Here is a 22466-nt window from a genome sequence, read left to right as displayed (position 1 = left end):
CTTGACCAACCGGTGGGACATTTTTTTTGATACAATATGGTTTATTTAAGGTTACAACGCAACAAATTGAGGGATTTTGCCGCCACAGGGAGGAACATCTAACAGTAATTTTTTCTCGATATGTCTCCAGCTATATAGATACGACTAAATGGCCCCAGTTATCTCGACGGGCGATCCCGAAAAAGAGAACCGCAACAAAAAGGCTCAATGTGTCCAACGCAACTTTTAGTAGACTAGAGAGAAAAGGCTGGGTAAGCAAGATGTCTCCTTCTTATATCCCCAGCAGCTAGGTGTTGATACGGGTCTGGGCTTAAGAATATACCCTCCCTCATTGTCTAACGAGTGGCAAATGGCTTCCTAAATGTATGCTTGGGGGCAAATATTTGCTACTCAGACTTTCCTGGAGAAATTTGGAACGGAGCCATGATAAGGTCTAAAATGAGAGCTGAGGAGGAATCGGGGATCCTACTCAACAGGGGTGCTGAAGGCCAGTCCTCAAGGACCCCAAAGCAGACCTAGAACTCTGTAGATCATTGCTTGGACACAAGACATTTAATCAAGTTCAACTATTCTGAAAGAGTCGCGTTGAGTTGAGTTTTTCAGCCCCGGGGGGCTGATAGAGTTGGGTATAGGTCATAAGGTGGCCTTTTGGGAATTCCTGAGAACAAGACGCGGAAAACGTAAGTTTACAAAATAGTAAACAAACATTGAGGCACTGATGTTTTTTCATTAAAATGTACCAATATGATTCTTGGCGTAAAATCCATTGAAAAGGCAGCCAAACAAAAAAATGAATTCCACTTATAAACATAAAAATTCCAATAAATTCAACACATACTTTCTACGGCCTACCACTGGTCTACGGAACTAGCCTACTAACAATGACATTCTTACAATGGTTAGTGTAAACTCTGTATAGTTGGAGATCTTTTCTTTTTTTTTTAGAGCTCAACTCCCGTAGGTGAAAAAAAAGTGAGGGAATGGGCAATCTAGCAGCTAAAATACAAGGTGATGAATGTGCCAAATGGTTTGTGTCAAAAACTGGGGTCAGAGCTGATTGAAGAAATGAAAAATCTGCTTTTCTGGTTCAAATCAAAAATGGTTAACAAAGACAAGTGAAGTATACTTTGTCACCACGGTAAAATTCCATAAATCTATTGTAAAGCTTCAGAAAAAAGTCAACAAATATCTCAAGAGCCCGGCCATTAGTACTCACGAGACCTTTAGAACCTTCGCGTTCTAGAGGTCTATAAGGCGTCAATGTCTGAGATGATTATCCTACAAAATATTTTTTTTATTATTTTTTTTACGCATTAAAAATATTTTGAATGAATTGAGAATTGCTACTTTATCTTTTTTAGTTTTAACTCGCTTTACACAATTTCCAAAACGAAGTCGGGAGATATACCTTAAAAGACCAGCTCGGGTTAAAATGTGATATTTTTGAGTAAAGCTTTACAGTAACTTTAGGAATTTTGTTTGTCGAGGTTGACACACAGACAATTTTTGTTAAAATAAAATAAAAAATAAAATAAATCAGTAAATATACCACATTATGCTCTGCACTTCTTAACAATCTGTTATGTAAATCTCCATTTTAAGTTTGAGAATTTTAAACAAAAAATGAAGACTCCATTTACATAGCTTATTTACATCAACACTTCTGTAAGAAGTGATAAATATATATATATTTATATATAGATCTATATATTTCAAGCAGGAAGCCGAGAGCGTTTGAAGAAACCGGTTTCGATTACATTGGTTGTTCGTAAAAGACAGCTGCCCGATAGGATCCTCTTCATTTATCTCCAAGAAGAGCGAATCCAGTCATTTCATCAAAGATGGCTTCGGAAGGTAACCGGTCAAGATCACAGTAAGTTAGAAAGTCTCCAGGTACTGACCGAATGCAAAGTTTTTTGAAAAAAAAAAAAAAAAGCAGCAATATACCTTCTTAAAAAAAAAAAAAATCTACATTTGAGTGAGAACATTCACATTTAGTGAATATTTTTTTTTTTAAATTCATTTCTGGTGGATTCTTTCTTCCCGCAGATCAACAGCAATCTCCTTTGTTTTTGTGAAGTTTAAGAGTATATCCCGGGTGAGGTTTCCATGACGAAGCAAAAAAAAATAAAATATTAAAAAAAAATAAAAAAAATTAATAAAAACTAGACGCATCTTCTGTTGCAATTAATAATCGGTCACCAGAGCCAGCTCCGGAGTTAGGCTTACAGTAATGTTTTTATAAAAGGTACTGTACGTAATGTTTGGATGATAGTTCAAGTTATTTAGACCGTCCATACTTTGTCTTTCCTTTGATCTTCTTAGCAATGCATATCTAACGGGGAGGAAAAAAATTTGATTGTTAAAAATAAAAAAAGTTTTCCAAAAATGCAAAATTAAAAAAAAAAATGCATATTTTCAAGTTAACCATTAAAGACATTATTCATAAAGATATAATTACCCAAAAAGTTCATGAAATAAATATTTTTTTTTTTAAAAACTGCTGCTTATAGTTAAACAACTTACGGGAAACCTATGAAAACAGTCAAATTTGGAAATGGAACTCTGATGCATGCTGGGAATTTATAAATATATAGACATATAGTAAGCAATGTAAGCAATGTACTTGCAAAGATTTAGCTCCATATAAGCAACAGTATTTAGGTTAGGACCCACCGTCATTGGAGTACTTTGGCGTAGTGGTGGGCTTAGCATAATATGCCCATATAATGTGACTAAAACTCAAATTTTGTCATCTTAGAAAGGTGTTTTTAAGTATTTTAACTACAGTCATGAGAGTTTATAATCTGAATCTGATTTGATGTGTGTGCGCTGATTTAGAGATTGTGTATGATTTTGGTCTTCAGCAGCACCCCCTTATAATTAATGCTAGTTCAGGTGAGTGCTTCCTTTTTGTATTTGTTTGTATATATATATATATATATATATATATATATATATATATATATATATATATATATATATATATATATATATATGAAAAATCAGGGGTTTTTTTGGTTACTTTTTAAACCTTAATGTTTAGGTAACAAAGTTTAACTTAAACTAAAGTGTAATTGCCTCCGTAAAGTAATAAGGCTTTGACGTGAATAACATTGGGGAGATAAGTTTTTTTTTTATCTTTAATAAGAATTTTTTTACATGGCAGCGTCATTACCAGCAGCTGCACTTTGGACGGGTACGCTACCTTCGCTCGGAACAGTTAAGGAACCTGAATTTTCCAGAGACTGAATGAACGTGAAGTGGAATTGGTTCCACGTTGGGTTTGGATTGGATTTTTATATCTAAACAGGGAAAATATTTTATAGGCGACAGAAAGTCAGCCGTTTTTTTCTATATAATAAGAATATCTATGGCTCAAGAAGCTTAGTTTTTTTCATATAAACCTTCTTTGTCCACCTGAAAGCTCAAGGCAAGGGTGACCACGTGTCCTAGAGGACCAGGGCCCTCCAGAAGCGTCAGAGCCTCCGGGGATCTCATAGAATGCTTTGAGCTCCCGTTTGAAGGGGTCAGGACTCCGCGAACAAACATCGAAAGTGGGAAATCTAGGGAAAAGCCCATAACAGCCTAATTTTTAAGCTCAGAACCGATATACCCTCTGAGAGTAGAAAAAAAACAACAGTTATGGGGTAAAAGGAAATGTCGGTGAGGCACTCTGCTGCAGCCCTGGAGCTACAGCTTCTCCCTAAAATAAGCTGGAGCGTATCCCCTTTAAACTCTTGAATTGCAGGTTTCTTATCTTTTATCTTCTCTCGCCTTTGGAATATACCCACCCCTGAAACCAGGGCCCTCGGTTATCGAGGAAAAATGACTCATTTGCAGCGAAGAGTCCGTCGTTTGTGTAGAAGAGAAGGGGAGGGGAGGGCTGAAAGGCTATTTGTCGTCGTATGTTTGCTTAACAAATATCACATGACCATAACCTGTCAAACAGTCCAGGGACAGATATGACGTAAGAGTGATGTCGACTCGTGCAGACAGCAGCTTACCGGGCGAGACCGCTTAAAGGTGCTGTTCCACTTCCATAAAACAACGACCGCCCTCTCTAGTACTCCTCTTAACGTATCATTTTTTTACATTTTCTATGGTAACAACCTATCAGGCCTAAAATTATGCATGTGCTGGGTTAAACCATTATTTCTGGGAAGGGTTAGAACATTCGATGATACTAGGAATAATGTTAACAAAATAATAATCACTAAAGAAAAACGACACCGTTATGGAAAGATTATTAGAAATTATACCGCACTCACCGTCCAAGGAACTGGACCTCGCCTCGATGGTGATGAGGAATGGATTTGTATTTTCCCACATCTCCTTCCGGCCGGGTGACGCTGTACCCTGCATTTTGTACCCTGAGGACAGATAAGCGCGAGTCATTTGTTTGCCCGGTAAGTCCGTAGGGCAAAGTTTTTGAGAACTTGACCCATTCTCCCAATAGCCTCATCCTTAACACTCTGTTTTAGTAGGACCTTTCCCTTTTCATGGAATTTAACCAGATCTGGATACAAAATTGTTTCCAAACGCAGTGAAAGATGCCCCTATTGGTTCCAGCATCCATCTGCCACCTCCTGTCCACCATGGTGTCCATCATCACTTTGATTTTGGCAGATAGAGAAGACATTGTCCAGAACGTTAGTTGACCCGACACGCGCTCAACATATCAGGCGTTCACTTTTCTGGCTTACAGGATAAGATGGTTCATAAGACTATCTGACTCTTTTATCGGAGATGCAGATAGACATCTGCTTCAGGTTTATAAGCAGGGCTTAATTATTAGAAAGTAACTTTTCCACCAGAATAGGTGTCGAAAACAAACAATTAGAGAAGCTCAAGGACCTCAATTCCCAACGCTTGGCCGTGACTTATCAAAAGCCAAAGGTAACATCGAATGGCGCCTGAAGAAGGCCAGATAAGGATTAAAAGGAACACAATCAGGAAAGCAATAAAAGCACATTTGTACCTATTCCAGAGGTCGTCATCTTCACCGCCCCATCCCCAGAACGCGTTGGGGAAACCATTGATTTTCCGATATTGCTCCACCGTTAAGCCACTCACTCCCCCGAAAAACTCGTTGTAAGGAAGCCTGCGAGGAAAAATAAGAGCGGCGTTATTAGGAAGAATTACCTAAAGATGTTTTAAAGAACAAATATGCCTTCAAAGGGTTGGCTTCATCCTCAAACTGTCCACAGCGTACACCAGCTGACCGTCAAGCGGACCTATCCCCCAAAACCCCCGAGCGCCTTTGCATTAATCGACCCGTCTAAAAATCTACTATTTATTTTAAAAGGTTCACCATCTTCAACACAACTTTAACTCGCTTCCCTTTGTTACTGAAGCGAATATTAATTAAAATTGTTACCAGTTATCCCAAATCCGTAAAACGCGTTGACGACCCACCCTCATTCATCGATTATATGGAAATATACAAGAATTTTATTTTTTTTGCTACAACATAGACTTACAGATACATATATTTATCCAATTTAGCAGCAAAATGGCGAGGCATGTTCTGGCAACCATAATAATTCCGATCGTTTTCCGGTATGTGGTCTACGTCATGAAATATAACACAATCCCAGTCGAGGTCTTTCATTGCTTCCTTGAAGCCAACGTTAAAAAGCATCGCTCGATTAAACGGCTGGCTCCCGGCCTAAAACGGAGGAGGAAATAAAAAAAATTTAAAAAAATAGAATTATTGTTTTTCTTTTTTTTTTTTTTTTTTTATAAAAACCTCTAATGCCCAGGGTTTTTGTTTTTTTATTGGTAACTTTTACATCATAATATAAACTTTTTTTTAAAAATTAAATAAAAAAAAATATATATTAAAAAAAAGAAGATTTTTGGTAAACACCATTTAACATTGTAATTTGGTCTATAAAATATTTGTAAAATAATAAATTTATTAGCAAAGTGATTCGAATTTTGGACTCCGATTCGGTGGAGATTCATCAAATAGAACTTTTTTTTTTTTTTTTTTTTAATACAGGTGTTATTGGCTCAGGTTTATAGAACTGGTGATAATTTAGTCGTACCTGCTCAATCACATAGAAAGCAAACTGCAGACGCTGCCTCTGGAGCATGGGGATGAGATGTTTAAAAAGAACCGGAAGGTGCTCGTGGCGATTCCGAAACGGGATGAGGATGGCCACCTGCGGGAGATAAACGGAGTTCACATTTTTAGTTAAACACTGGAAAAAAAACATTAAAAAGTAAAAAAAAAAAAAAAAAAAAAAAATACTTAAAAAATTGCCGAAAGTGGACCTGTTGCTCTATAGGACACATTACCCCCCCCCACACTCAGACACATCTTGGGCTTCTTCTGGCCAGGGACTTTTCTTGCTCTGACGGAGGGGGGTAGGTGGTCTTTTACTGAGAGAGACAACGGGGGGCTTACCTTCCACCGTGGGATGCAATCGCTCGCTTCCAGTGACCTCCTGGCTTGATTGACTCCTTCTCAAAAAGCTGGTAAACGTCACTCATTACAATTTCGCTCATGTTAACGTCCCATCGGCCCTTCTGGATAGAAAAGGAAAATTATAATCATAATCAATTAGCGTAGAATAGATAGAGCCTGTAAAGGGTATTAAAGTCCTTTCATCCCTTAAGACAACGATTTGCTTTTTATTTATTTATTGACTGATAAACATAACAGTTCATATCCTGATCCTTTTCTTAAGGATCTTAATTTAATTGTAAATAAATAATGAAACATTGTTATATATATATATATATAGTAAAAAAAAAAAATTAAAAAATTATTGTATTAATAATAATATACTAACACTTAAATATTTTGAAGACCTTTTTACACAAGCAGGCCCAGACTGGCCAAATGACATGCCTTGCTAATGCCTGGGGGCCGCTGGCCAATAATGACCCTATAATAATCCAGCGGCCAATTGGGTCTCGCAGCGTGCAGTCAGCTGCACGCATGTCATGTGGTGGCCACAGGTCTTAAAGTGCCGCCGATGTTACAGGAATGCACACCCAGCACGCCGACGGTTAAATGTTTAATGGCAATCATGCAGAAATAGCAGGGTTTCTTAGTGGCTATAGGCGGGGCATTATCAGGACTTTTATATGACCGATCGATTTAATTAAGGCATTTAGAAGCATAATAATGTATGTTAGTTATAAAACGAAACTTATTCCTATGCATGTTTAAATCCTCACTGTACTAGCCTCTACCACCTCTGCTGAGAGACTGTTCCACCTGTCTACCACCTCTCACAAAGTTTTCTTTAACCTCTCATTTAAAAACATATGCCAAGTTGAGTCTCCCATGAGAACAAGGCGTTGCTGCCCTTAGGTAATCTGCTTTAAAACTCTCAGAGAAATCGAGCCACATATTTACATAACATCAAGAGCGTTTTGAGCAACAATGGGGTCACGACTTACTCATAGACGGAAGTCTTTCTGGGCAGAGCTGGTTGGGAAGGTAGGTAAAATCTTCCGGCAGGAAAGTAGTTGTCTGAAGATAGGACTCGTTATGATTAAAATCAAAAGGATAATCTAAAAAAAAAAAAAAAAATAAAAAAAAAAGTTTTTTGTTACAATAGAAAATGAATATACTTTATAAACATTATTTCTAGAACCCTTAAAGGGACACAACCACCAAAATACATTTAATTTACTATGAATGCACAACTGGTATACACCTTCAGATTTAAGAAGAGACTTCTGAGGCTCCAAAGAAAAAGTATCTTTTGGACCAATACTGCCATATCCATTTTCCTTAATAATGTGATAAAGAATGAATGAAGCTACATTACTTTTTTTTTCTGTACTGTCTCTTTAAATTCTGTACAGAAACCCAGACCCAGGCACATTGCATTTCACTTTTTTTTGGCCAAAGTAAATCCCGGATTCTGCTGAGAACCACGACACATATTTTCCTCTTATGAGCTTTAGGACAGAGAACAGACACTGTTCAAATAATCTAAGTGTGTGCAATCCAAACACAAAGCACAGGCTGTGATTACCCGCTACCATGCGGCATGCAACGCTTAAAGAGGAAGCGCCGCCAACAAAATAACACGTAGAAAAGACACACACGGTACTGCTAAAAAGTTTGGGGTCACTGAGCTGTTTTCATGGAACACAGGAGTGATGGGAGTGACAAAGGGCCATTGGAACACAGGAGTGATGGGAGTGATAAAGGGCCATTGGGACACAGGCGTGATGGGAGTGATAAAGGGCCATTGGGACACAGGCATGATGGGAGTGATAAAGGGCCATTGGGACACAGGCGTGATGGGAGTGATAAAGGGCCATTGGGACACAGGCGTGATGGGAGTGATAAAGGGCCATTGGAACACAGGCGTGATGGGAGTGACAAAGGGCCATTGGAACCCAGGAGTGATGGGAGTGATAAAGGGCCATTGGGACACAGGCGTGATGGGAGTGATAAAGGGCCATTGGGACACAGGCGTGATGGGAGTGATACAGGGCCATTTGGACACAGGAGTGATACAGGGCCATTCGGACACAGGAGTGATAGGAGTGATGGGAGTGATAAAGGGCCATTGTAACACAGGAGTGATGGGAGTGATACAGGGCCGTTGGAACACAGGAGTGATGGGAGTGATACAGGGCCGTTGGGACACAGGAGTGATGGGAGTGATACAGGGCCGTTGGGACACAGGAGTGATGGGAGTGATAAAGGGCCTCTGTAGTCTATAAAGAGATTCCATTAAAAATCAGCTGTTTCCAGCTACAATAGTCATTTACAACATTAACCCCGTCTGCGCTGGATTTCTGATACATTTCACGTTATTTTAATGGGCAAAATGTGCTTTTCTCCCAAAAACAAGGACATTTCTAAGTGGACCCCAAACTTCTAAACAGCAGCGCATGCAGCTAATAAGTAGCCGTGACAAACATTGTATCTGTATATTTTGTTGTTTTGAAACATTAACGCAATGTTTTGAAATATGTTTCTAAAGTGGTACCAGAAATAAATAAAATCATACCATGGGAATTGCGCTTTAAATAAGGTGCCCGGAGAGCGACTACCGTGCCCAGGAACTCTCAGGATTTTTGCCCCAGTCTCAGTCAGGGGTAGATTCTCGGGGTCACACAGCCTGGAGCCACCTCCTTCCTATCCCCCCCGTTGTGATCATATATAAGACTCCCAGCTTTTCCCCCCAGTATGTTATGGCTGATATCCCTGCTTGAACGCAGGTGACTCAAATAAGTGTCTCTTTAAATTTTGACAAGTCGAGGTTTCCATGAAGACCGGTAATAGAGCCGTTTGGGTAACATTTGATGAGCCTCTACATAGAATCTTTGCAATGGGCTATTAAAGGGTTAATATTTGAAGAGTCTCTGGGCACCACTTTTAGAAAGTTCGTCATTATTTGTCATTGACGGTTGAATGCTACAAGCTAACCCGCAGAGATTGTTGCCACCGTGAAGACTTACCTGTACCGTTGCTGCTGCTGTTCCTCCGGGCATACGCGCCCCTCAACACCTGCTCGTACACCTGAGCTCCTATGGTTCTCACGTTCTCCCTGATGATGATCCCTTGAGCTTGCATCATGAAGAGGTAAGTATTCACTGAAAGGAAAGCAAAGACGACGGTCAGATCTGGCTTGTACATGTGTATGCATTTACTGAGAGGATGGTAGATAGGTGGAACAGCCTCCCAGCAGAAGTGGTAGAGGGTAATACAGCGAGGGGGTTTAAACATGCATGGGACAGACATACGACTCCCGAATCTAAGACGAGGCCAACGATTAAGGTCTGCTTAGCATTATCAAGTTACAGATCTGAAACCTTTAATAAAACTGCACTTAAGGGGTAAAAAAAAAAAAAAAAAAAAAAAAAAGTACCTTTGTCAGGAGAAGACCTTGTTACCCAATTATGGAAGTAATTACAAAATGCTATCGTAAGTGGAAAGTATTGATTGCTATAAAGCGATGGGTTTGGTTTACTTGGTTAAAAGACGATTCACACGCAATATATGTCAACATCACAAAAGGATAACCGAGAAAGGCAAGCCTTACGGGAAAGGACTGCCCTATGATGTCATGAAAAGAAAAAAAAGAAAGTTATATATATATATATCTGCTGCTTGCCACCTCCTATGTCACACTTCCATACATATACATATACATATATATATATATATATATATATATATATATATATATATATATCACACACACTATGGTTGGAAAACAAGGACACTTCTGGCTGTAACATAATTACAAAAAGGGTTTCTAACCATCAATTAGCCTTTCAAACTTAAACTTATATCAGCAAACACAACGTGCCATTGGAACACAGGAGTGATGAAGGGCCATTGGAACACAGGAGTGATGGGAGTGATGAAGGGCCATTGGAACACAGGAGTGATGGGAGTGATGAAGGGCCATTGGAACACAGGAGTGATGGGAGTGATGAAGGGCCATTGGAACACAGGAGTGATGGGAGTGATAAAGGGCCATCGGAACACAGGAGTGATGGGAGTGATAAAGGGCCACCGGAACACAGGAGTGATGGGAGTGATAAAGGGCCATCGGAACACAGGAGTGATGGGAGTGATAAAAGGCCATCGGAACACAGGAGTGATGGGAGTGATAAAGGGCCATTGGAACACAGGAGTGATAAAGGGCCGTTGGAACACAGGAGTGATGGGAGTGATAAAGGCCCGTTGGAACACAGGAGTGATGGGAGTGATAAAGGGCCATTGGAACACAGGAGTGATGGGAGTGATAAAGGGCCGTTGGAACACAGGAGTGATGAAGGGCCATTGGAACACAGGAGTGATGGGAGTGATGAAGGGCCATTGGAACACAGGAGTGATGGGAGTGATAAAGGGCCATCGGAACACAGGAGTGATGGGAGTGATAAAGGGCCATCGGAACACAGGAGTGATGGGAGTGATAAAGGGCCATCGGAACACAGGAGTGATGGGAGTGATAAAGGCCCGTTGGAACACAGGAGTGATGGGAGTGATAAAGGGCCATTGGAACACAGGAGTGATGAAGGGCCATTGGAACACAGGAGTGATGGGAGTGATGAAGGGCCATTGGAACACAGGAGTGATGGGAGTGATAAAGGGCCATTGGAACACAGGAGTGATGGGAGTGATAAAGGGCCATCGGAACACAGGAGTGATGGGAGTGATAAAGGGCCATCGGAACACAGGAGTGATGGGAGTGATAAAAGGCCATTGGAACACAGGAGTGATGGGAGTGATAAAGGGCCGTTGGAACACAGGAGTGATAAAGGGCCGTTGGAACACAGGAGTGATGGGAGTGATAAAGGGCCATTGGAACACAGGAGTGATGAAGGGCCATTGGAACACAGGAGTGATGGGAGTGATAAAGGCCCGTTGGAACACAGGAGTGATGGGAGTGATAAAGGGCCATTGGAACACAGGAGTGATGAAGGGTCATTGGAACACAGGAGTGATGGGAGTGATGAAGGGCCATTGGAACACAGGAGTGATGGGAGTGATAAAGGGCCATCGGAACACAGGAGTGATGGGAGTGATAAAGGGCCATCGGAACACAGGAGTGATGGGAGTGATAAAAGGCCATTGGAACACAGGAGTGATGGGAGTGATAAAGGGCCATTGGAACACAGGAGTGATGGGAGTGATAAAGGGCCGTTGGAACACAGGAGTGATGGGAGTGATAAAGGGCCTCTGTACGCCTACGATTCCAGCTACAATAGTCCTTTACAACATTAACCCCGTCTGCGCTGGATTTCTGATCCATTTCAGTAGTGTATACATGTGTGTGTGTATATGAATGTGTGAGATATAGATATATATATATTTACTTCGGAGAGTAAGGAATCGACAGCGCGGTGCGGACGCTGCCGGTGAGAGAAAGCAGTCGCCAGGAACCGATCAGCAAGCGGCGGCGCTTTTCTTTACTTTTTACTCTGAAGATAATGATGGCGCAAAGTATAATCTTCATAAAAAAAAAAAAAAAAAAACAAGGGAGTTTTCCTTATAAGTGTTAAAAAAAAATATAGATTGTTGGCTCTGGATCTTCCTAAAGAACAGAAGGTACAAAAAAAAGAATATTCCACCGCTTTGCAAAACATGCATTTCTGAGGTTAAAGGGACCACGAGAAAATATTTTTTGGGGGTATATATTGTAGTGTTTTATCGCATGCCTAATATATTAAATTCTAAAAATTGTCTACGCTCTCATGAAATTCATACGAAATCCGTAAACCTCCACAAATTGCTTCGAGCGGCCAGGCTAGATAAGCAAAATGTTATTTTTTTATGATTTTTTTTACTGGCCCGTGAATAAATGTAGAAGCCTCAGCAGCTTTACTGTTTATATTATCAGGTTGGGTTACTGCAGGTCAAACGCCGGCTACAACACTTACGATTTGCATGAGACAGAGGAACACGGAGCCTGAAACCTCCGAACTGATCCCCCGATCAAAAAGGTTCCCTTTAAAGGGGCAGTCCAACCACTTTTATGCATACGATACCTGTGGGGTCCCTTTAAATTTCCGTGATGCCCCCCCCATTTAATTTAAAACGTAGAATTAATTCATTCTTAAAGAAAAAAAAGTTCAACGTCTCCGATTTCACCGTCTTGTTTAATAATGTAAAACCGAATGATCTGGAGGGATGTTTATAATTAATGTTAGAAATAAATTCCCGTAAAGATCTTTGGTTATTTTATTACTCATTAAAAAGGGGAAAAAAACACACATTTTTGGTGCTTTAAAACACAGCGAGAGGGAGTATACGGAGAGTTAACGGGCGCAAGGAATTCATGGTATAGTTATGGCAAAAAATATTACATATAATATTACAAAAAAAAATAAAAAAATTTATCAACGTCCTGAAAGAGGACACTGTTTATTAACCCCTTAATGACAAAGCCCGTACATGTACGGGCTCAAAATGCATTGTTTTCAATGGGTTTAGGGACCGCCCATTGCCCTTAAGGGGTTAAAAGAAAATGATTCATGCCACAATGGTCTCCTTTAAGTAAATTATTGTGTTTTAGAAGCAGGTTTCTTATGTTTAACAGCCAAAGCTTCTTAGATGCCTCTACGTCCTTTATGATAGAACCTGCAATGGAGGTATATGGTGAAACCGCGCAAGTCTATAGGACATTTCTATGGACAGGAACAGAATAGTGGCAGTAATAGAGTATAATTCTCTGCCAGCTGGCAGCGTATCCTCCATGAGAGCTTAGCTTGTATCATAAGGGAGACCGGTAACTACGAGGGAAAAAATACTCTGAGGGCCCTACAAGAAGATCAGGTCTCTTAGGAGAAGCGTCTGTTCTTTTTACTAGAAACACGCGGCCATAATTACCGTGCGTGTTGCCCGTAACCAGTAAACATAAATTATCCCGTATCATGCAAGGAAAATGAGCCTAAAAGTGAATATTAATGGAGGCTTTGGTACCAAGGTCATGAATAATTCATGGAAAAAGTTCACCCCAGATCAACAGGTAACTGATGAGCTTGTCTGTGGCTGGCTGAGCATGTGGGAGTTGTACATCCATAGACTGTAAAAAGGGACTTGCTGGTTGTACGTCTGTAGAGCTTTCAGTACCTGGGATGTCAGGTAGACCTACAGATGCAAACCGAGTTATAACGCCCGCCAGAAACCCCCCCCCCCACCCCGTCTGCATTTGAGATTAAGAGTGAACAAAGTATGGTTGCCAACAGTTCCAATTTTATCCTCTATATGCTCATCATGACATCATAACGCTCACCACGTAGTGTGGGTGGTGTCATCTTGTGAAGACCTAATGATGACCCAAACTGGTCCCTTTAAAGCCAGTTAATAAACTTTCATGTCTAACAAATTCCACTTCTCAACTTCCACCTCTAAAGGAGAATGTCTAACATGTTAAAAGCAGATAAGTCTGGTCTTCAATACATAGATTTTTTTTTATTTTATTTTTTTTTATTACAAGGTACCTGCAGATCCCCTTTTGGAATCCGGAAGTGATCAGTGGTGATTAAACTTTACTTTTCATATGATTTCCTTAATTATTAAAAAAAACTAGTATTAAAAAGTCTCAAGGCTCTCTAAAACCGAGACAACAAAAATTGGCCGTGACGGTCCCTTTAAACCCCAATGGGGCCCATTTATATCTGCTAAGAGTGATCAAAATAGAAGAACCAAGTCCACAAATAACCTATCCGCTCCAACATAACAGTGTAATTGGCCTCATTAAAACAATTAGTGTGCGCCTTCCTTGGAGAGTCAACAAAAATAGGGTGTGGGGTCATGTTGGCCATGAAATGCTTCTCCCCGAGCAGTGGAAAAGGTTTCTGCAGACCTACAGGCAGGTTTTCACTTATCATGGAACTACAACTCCCACAATGCTCAGCAAGACTCCCAAAAAGAAAAATGGAAAAAGACCAAGTATCTCGGGATATAATTTCCGGTCATGGGTCAACAATCAGTTCCATGATGTATCTCGCCATCTTCTTATTGCAACATTGACCAGATGCTAAGCAATTACCTGCGGTTTCTGCACATATTATGGGGACTTTTTAGGGTTGTGGAACCTCAACCAGTATTGTTACTGGGAAATTAATTAAACGTCTACAGAATGTAATGAATTGTATCCCATCCATAGCATGCCTCTCGCCAAGCGTGGAGTCACCGGTGGCTGGTTAATGGTTTGTGCTGGGTATTAATATCCTCCAGTTACAGAGATCACAACGAGTATGGGGAATGCAGACCGCGCGGTCAGTCTCGCCGCGGTATCCATTACCAGTCACTGGATGTTAATTCACAAATGGAACGTCACATCTGAATGGGCTCTAACTGCCCGACCTAAGCAGAGGCAAGCCGGAGAAACAGCCTGCGCCGTGTTAATCTATTTCATGTCCCTAATACAGAATGTCCAGCATCGCGCGCTGAAGGTCATTTAAACCACGTTTACAATACACTGGGGAATGGCAGCCTGGGCCCACCTAATAACCTACCCCAATTACCCCCCGGACAGACAAAACTGAAACGAGGCATGTTGAGAGCAACAATGAACCACTTCTTAAATCCAAAGTGTCCCGAAAACCTGTGCACCTTTTTACTCTCCCCGGTGCCCCTCTTTCCTAGGAGGTCAGCATGTTTGCTGGGTATGGGGGTATCACAGGGTTCTACGACCCTAAATGCCCCAATAATGTGTATAGAAACAGAATGTTTGGGCACGAGTATCTAAGCTCCTGGAAAAGATGGACATCAACGGAGGAAAGAAGGATAGGGGAATGTGGGTCCTAACCAGCGACATTTGGGAGGTATGGGTTAAGTAACTGACCTTCCTGCCACACTACTCCATAACCATCAAGACAAAACAGAAGAACACCAAGTCTGATTTACCAAGACTCAACCAGATTACAATGTAGACGTCATGAAAGGATAACCAGAGTACTGCTACTGAACTTGGGCTTTGGGACAATCCTAAATTTATGATACCGCAAGGCGATACTTAAAGCTGAGAATCATATGAATACTATTCTCGTGCCTCGTCCTTAGTGTGACCCAAGCTGGTGTCACAATGTTGCACCATAAAACCAACGGATCAAAAGGCGTGTCGAAAAGATACAAAGTAAAGCCACCACTAAAAAGGATTGCTCTACTAGAATACTTACTAGATTACTACATATACTTACTACATATATTCTAAACCATCAAACCAATCGGTGCACGGGCACCAGAGAGAATGAGGTTGCGTGGTCTTACTGGTGGCCAGTGGACAAATCTCACTATGTACATCTAAAAAAGTACGTGCCTTCAAAACAACACATTGATGGCCATCTTACCCAAATCAACTCTAGAGATTTTGTTTCATTAGCCGCAGGTGAGTGAACCTGGGTTCATTGACCATGCATAGGGGAGAACGTGGTGGACAGGAACCTACTCAGATCGATTAGGAACTCTGTGGGGTCAAGGGTTCTCCTCTTGTGACAATGACATCATTTGCTATTTAAGAGCAGATATACCATATTCATGCACGTATAAGTCAGAGAACACAATAATAAATAAAATAATACAGTTACACTGTATACAATCTCAACTGATTAGAACTAGAAGTGTCCGGGTGACTTTTTCCTAACCAGGTTTTTCTGAACACAGCAAAGGAATTTCGTACCATATTAAAAATGTGTAAATTTAAACATAGCCAGCTTTAAACTTAAAATTAGATCCGTTTTCTATTTTGTCCCAAACCTGGATAGTTTCATACACACTTGGCAGCCATTTACTTTCTTTGATACAGCTACATGAAAGAAGATGACTTTATTTACTGAATGGTATCTGAATAATAAAAAGGGAGTTTGTTTACTCACAGGGTGTACATGGCAGAGTTTTAAGTTATTAGTGTGGATGGAAGCCAACCTCTGGCTCCCTGGTTACTAAAAATTACAACTATGAGTTGCAAGAATCGACTCAATTCCCCCGTTTCCTTTTTAATGCATGAACACCTGTGCATTTTCCTTCATTCAAATCGGTGCATGCATTCTCCTTTTATAGGAGAAAGTGGGACTTCTGTCTCATTTAACTCCTCCCCCTGCTGAAGACAGGAAGTGTGCTCAAGTACACTTCCTGTTCGTGCACTGTAGAACTCCTAACTCAGTGCACAGCTAGTGCACAACTCACAAGCATGGAAGGTGAAATGTTTCTGACTTGGAGTTCATTCCAAAGGGACTCCACTATGGTCAAGCTGTTGAGTCTCTGTCCCGTTTCCATGATCTGAATGATGGTCCACCTTTTAGAGCCAACAAACATCCTTTTGAATTTTTACCCAATAGGAAGATGCTTTCTTCATTATCCTGTGCGGGTTGCGTAATAAGTCAAGACTCCTGCCCACACACGACGCCACGACGCAATGCAAGAGTTAGGCAGAGACGGTTAATTCTCTGGGTTTTCAAGCCTGATCCATTGACATAATAAAGAATGATTCGACTTGACAAAACGTCCCTGGATGCTCTCAAAAAAAAAAAAAATATATATATATAATACAAATTTTTTAAAAAAAATAAAGACTTGAGGGATAGCTCGGTGAACAAAGGTTTATATAACATGAGAAAGAAAAAAAAAAGGTTAAAAAAAAATGGCAAAATCATGCGTAGCCATTCAAGACCTATAAAATACATAATACATGCACTTTTAGCACCCAAGCCTAAAAACATTAAAAGGTATCATTTAATGTTAGAAATATTTATACAAGAAATGTTACATTGTCAAAGTATAAAGTTTTTTTTCTATGCTGTATTTTCTGTAAAGGGACCGTCAAGCGCCCTAAGCTGTCTCACCGAGCATGAACTGGTATTAAAAGTTATGCCATTATGTCTTGCCGGGAAGCAATCATTTCACGGACAGGTTACGGTTTGCCCCAGTTACAAAAGCAGCACTTCCTTGATAAAGCAGGTAGAAGTTCTCAGGTATTACGAGGTTGAGATTACTCAATGTCCTTCACCGGATTGTTTGGATCTTTCCGCCCACAGAGCGTTCTCGAGTTTCATCATACACACAATCACTCACACACCTCAAAATGTGATGTTCCGTTTTCTGGTAAGGACTTTAAGAAGCCGAATCTTAGTCCTGCCAGAAGACACAACAGAATCTCAATTTGGTGGAAAAGGTGGCTTATAGAATTCAGGAGTGGACTTCCTAAAAAATGTTATTGGTTATATGCACACCATGGGCCGGTTAAAGGGACACAGAGTATCTGCTTCAGAAGAAGCAAAAGTGGTGGGGGAAAGAGAACTAAGCCTTGGTTGTGAACCCAAATTAAAGACCTATTGTCTGCATGTATCTGTATGCCACAAAACGCGTTGGAGTCCAAGCAAAACGCGCTGGAGTCCAAGCGTTGGGCTCTAATGTGCATTAAAGATATATAGTTAAGGACCTGAAGGTCCCTTTAAATCTGGTGGAATGAGGTTAAGTCATCTTGCAGCCAATTCTCAGATGAGTGGCGGTTTGTTGGGAGGTTAGGACCTCATTCAAAGGTGGGAGTTCTGGTCAAAATTTAAAACAAATACAGATTATTATTATTAAAAAAGCATAATTGGGACACGTGGCTGATTTAGAACAAGGATTCAAATATTTCCGGACGGGTCTCTTGTCTTCTCCTGTCTGATTTTTGAGCTCAGCAAACTCAAGCCGAGTGGTAAGATGTCACGGGTTCAACAAGTCTTAAGACACAGCACGTGAATACATACACAAGAAGGTCCCCCACCCCCTCTTACTTTTGCAGAACTGAATTAACCTCTAGCCTGCCTATGGGGTGGTAAATAGCACCTAGCAAAGCAGAGGGCGTATGTGACCTAAAAAACAAAAACAATTTGGTAGAGAGGACCAAGGGCATATTTAAGTTCTCAGATGAATGTAATGTGCATTTATACACGGGTTTCATTAGGAGACATCTGGTTCACGCTTTTAAAAGATGGACCACTTCAGAAAGATGAACCTACTTAAATTTACAATGAAATCCTTTGTTCACTAAGTTCAGACCTTTTTACTTCTGCAAAAAAAATACCGAGATACAGACGGGACCATAAAACATCCATTCTCTTGTGGTGAAGAGCCAAAAACAGCAAGGCCATCCACCACAAAGATCTTACATGTAGCACTCATCCCTTGGTGAGGCTACCCTCGGCCGCCTACTCATTCTGCTCAATTCATTCTACTAAAACAGTAGAAAACTTAAGTTTTTCCTATAGAACAGAGCTAGTGTGTCCCCCCTTACTACCTACCTAAACAACTCTTCTTACATTCTTAGTGTCTTATGGAGGACCACCTTCTAGGTCCAGAAGATGCAAGGTGGCCATCAGCCAAAAGTCTTTTGAACCGACGTTCTAAACCCTAGTGATTCCATATCTTATGAGTGTCTAATTGTGACTGACCGCAAGATACAACTGTGTAAAAAGTTACACGTTTTCAGTCTTCTTTCCATCTCTTTAAGATACATTTTTTTAAATTCTACTCTAATGAACAGTATGTATAAAAACAGACTAGGATAACCTCAAAAAACCACCATAGTAATACTAAAGGGAAGAAATGAACCTATCGCTGATCATGTTCAGCTTCTGGAACCCCCAATCTTAGAGGCTGAAGTTCTAGTAAAAAAATAAAAATATAATAATTTGTCAAATATTCTACTATAACATTTCTGCAAAATAAGCTTCGTGGCGGCGGTATAAATCATTGATTGGGTCCTTGGACACGTTGTAGAATCATAGGTAATTTTTAACACATCCCTGTTTAAAGAATTTGGTCTGCGCCTGCGATGGGTCCCACTGTGGGGGAAAACAGGAAGCTTATTTACTACGAATTACAAGAAAAAAAAAGAAAAAGAGGAACTCCACTCCCCCTCCAGGCACATGTAAAAAAAACCAATAATAGTAACGACCTGTCAGTATCCTCTTATGTTTCCTGTGTATATTTGAATCAATGAATCGGCTTCCTCTGGTGCCCTCCCAGTCTCCTCCTGGACAGAGAAGAAGAAGACACGACGGACAAAAGTCTTCAGGGATATGCTAGGCTGGTTAGCTATCCAACCCACAAATCCCATCCGTAGACCCTCAACTCAAAAGGTCCGTTCAATGGTCACAGTCGCCAGTAAAAAACGGCAGGTCGTGCATCATGAAGGCACCTTGATTAGTATAGGATGCTGGAAGATGCATAGGTCAAAAAGTGACATCTAAAATTTTTTTGGGGTGGGTTGCGAGGGGGTCGATATCTACCCTACCCTCCAGTGAGTATACATACCACAAGCTCAACACATCTTTGCGGCTACTTTTACAAGCTCAACACAATTTTTACGTCTCTATACAAGCCAGATGCGGATGACGGGACCACTCAAAGGATGCTGCAAAAGACGCATGGCTAATTATTAACTGAAATTGGCAGAAAGGGGGGGCTTTTAATGTATACTGAACACGGGAGGTCACAGAACCCCTATGTGTCTCTGGCATCCCATATCTGCCCGACAAATGCACCCAACAGAGAGAAGACAGCAGTGGCCACTGCAATGCGTCTCGTGCAGCTCTGCCATGCTACCCCCATTGGGTTTGTTGACAACAGGGTGGCTCGAATTGCACGGTGCCGGTAAAGAAGACCCCCAACCAGGAAGCTGCCAACTAAAGGGTTCGAACTGTACTAGTCTACCAGACACATTAAAAGAATAGGGTTTTTTTATGTCACTAAGCCACCATGTGATAAAACGTAAAAAAAAAAAAATATTAAAAATTTTAATTTATATAGATGCCGTAAATAATAAAATAATTTTGCGCTAAAAAATTAAAATTCATTAAAATGAATTAAATGTAAATAGGGGGGCAGGAACATTGGCCCAACTATCTCAACGGGCTGCTTTTACCCGTGTATTCCCATTAGAGTATTACAGAACCCATTAAAAACCATGTCCGCATGATACAAAAATCCAGGATCTCCGCGGTGCATGGGTTGGGAACCTTTGGATATTCCCAAAACCAGCTGTGACTGAGCTACACAGGTTGGGGAAACCCCGACAATGACTCACGGCGTTCTCCCATCCGCTATAGATTGCAAGCTCCCTGGCATTTCTTCCTTGCGGCTCCTGAAACCATCGCAATTTAACCTTTCGCTAACAGCAAACGCTAGATCGTAGCAGCATAGAAAATCATTAAAAAAGGAATTGCATCGCGTGGACTCCTGACCCAAGAGGTCTACAACAACAGTGCTGAGGAACCGGGTTAATCAGCCTTCAAATTCAACACGTTATCGAATAATTTCCTCCTTCCCCATTAAAAAAAATCCACAATTATTTCAAGCAGATCTCATTTTTCTTTTGGTCGGTGGGCACTTTGGATCACATATCGAGGATAAGGCGGGTGCACCAGCCTTTAAAACAGGTTTGATTATGAAGAACACAAGCAAGCCTATTGTATTGGGTAAACCCACCCCCAGAGAAGGCCTTATGGAGGTTACATAGAATCTGACGACAGATCGGCCCCATTTGGCCCCCGTCTACTAGCCCGTTTCTACTGCTGTAAAGACTCAAACCTTAATCAGTCGTTGGTCTCGTCTTAGATTCAGGAGCCGCATGTCTATCGTATGATGGGCGTACGGCTATAGATCATGGTTGGTTGGTTGGTACCGGTTACATTAAATACAACATATATAGATTCCAAACTATAATCCCATATGCAAGTCTTAACATTGGCAGCAGAGCTTACAATCTATTCCCCAAATATAGAAATCCAAAGGTCCCATCACATAGGGGGTTCTAAGAAGGCACCCTTTGGAGCGTCTCCTCATTATAGGAGGGATAATTCTTAAATTCTGTTAATACTAGAAAAAAAATGCAGTATTCCAAATAGCTGGAATTCTAATTTGGAATGTTTATACATTTTGCTTCTCCTCCCCCCTTTCCCACGTTGTTTAAGGGGTCTCCTGCAATGTGTCAGCACACAAAGGGCATCTGATGGGTGGGTGATCACTGATCACATGCAGGGATAGTAAAATATATTAAAGAAAAGAGGATTGTCTTACCTATTCCTGGAGCGGCGTATATAAAATATAAGAATGAGGAGGACAGGGAGAACAGGAACAGAACTGCGATCACTGATCGGTTGGGGACGCGGAGGATCTTCCTCATGGTAGCAGAAGGCATTTAAATGATGTCTTTCAGGGGGGGAATAAATATGTGATCTCTGGAGGGAGAGAGAGAGGATTCCTGGAAAGGCTGCAGAGGATTAGATGCTGATCTCAGGGCTGGTTAAATTGGATCTAGGAAATAATAATGATTAATCCCATAGAAATATCCAGATCTGGGCTTTGGATCTGCAGGGAGGCAGCAAAAAAAAAAACCAGAAATCCAGGCTTCTGCAGATGGGTGTAAAATAAGGAGAATGGGGTGTGTGGGTGTAAGAGGTGCCAATGGAACTGTGTGTGTATATATGGGGTGTGGGGGATTTGCCCTAAGAGGGGGTGAGGTCCTAAGGGAAGGGCACAGATGGGTATCCCCTGTCTGAGGCTGGGCTCATGAATGGAGAGAGACCAGAGCAATCAGGGTGGGAGGTGGCTGGGGAGGGCGGGGAAAGAACGCAGGGGGCGGGGCTTATCCGGCTGCTGGGAGAGGCTGAAGAGAGAGAGAGAGCGAGCGGAAGGACTCTTGTTACAATGTTACAATGAATCACAAACAAGGAATGGGGCGGGGCTCCGCAGGGAGTATCTGCAAACTATCCACCGCTGGAAATAACGTAGGGCTCTCCCTCTTTTTTTTTTTTTTTTTGCTTGGACACATAACCCATTTAGTGCCAAAGGGATACAGGGGTGGTGGTTGAGGGGTTAACATGCATGGGTTAATTATGTGTTAAATATGGGATGATGCAAGCTGTGTTTCCTGCAAGGTAAAAATACTGCAATTATATTATTAATATATATTATTATGTCATATCAGAAAAGGGGTTAGAATGTTCTTTAGGAACATGTATTATTGTATTGGCCT

General features: G+C 41.0%; 1 protein-coding gene across 2 annotated transcripts; it reads right to left on the bottom strand.

Moving 5' to 3' along the window:
• Window positions 1–2187: 2187 nt before the first annotated feature.
• Window positions 2188–21629, bottom strand: LOC149275643 (beta-1,4-galactosyltransferase 5-like). Of its 2 annotated transcripts, none has more exons than XM_089504508.1 (10): window positions 21509–21629; window positions 9445–9579; window positions 7420–7533; window positions 7268–7269; window positions 6416–6534; window positions 6054–6170; window positions 5484–5671; window positions 4982–5104; window positions 4272–4373; window positions 2188–2335 (listed from the first exon to the last, which is right to left on the bottom strand). In XM_089504508.1, the coding sequence occupies exons 6-10, from the start codon at window positions 6099–6101 to the stop codon at window positions 2188–2190; spliced, it is 609 nt and encodes a 202-aa protein (XP_089360634.1). In that variant the 5' UTR covers window positions 6102–6170; window positions 6416–6534; window positions 7268–7269; window positions 7420–7533; window positions 9445–9579; window positions 21509–21629. The 2 variants fall into 2 exon arrangements, with proteins under 2 accessions (XP_089360634.1, XP_089360635.1); XM_089504509.1 differs by lacking the exon at window positions 21509–21629 and adding an exon at window positions 8004–8006 and having other exon boundaries at window positions 9445–9571.
• Between the last annotated feature and the right edge of the window lie 837 nt (window positions 21630–22466).

This window comes from Sceloporus occidentalis, unplaced genomic scaffold, assembly GCF_023333645.1.
Source record: "Sceloporus occidentalis isolate IW3139 unplaced genomic scaffold, rSceOcc1.0.p SCAF_274, whole genome shotgun sequence".
In the NCBI taxonomy this organism is placed as follows: Eukaryota; Metazoa; Chordata; class Lepidosauria; order Squamata; family Phrynosomatidae; genus Sceloporus; species Sceloporus occidentalis.
Note: the sequence above shows the minus strand (reverse complement) of the source record. Positions and strands in the feature narration are given on the sequence as shown.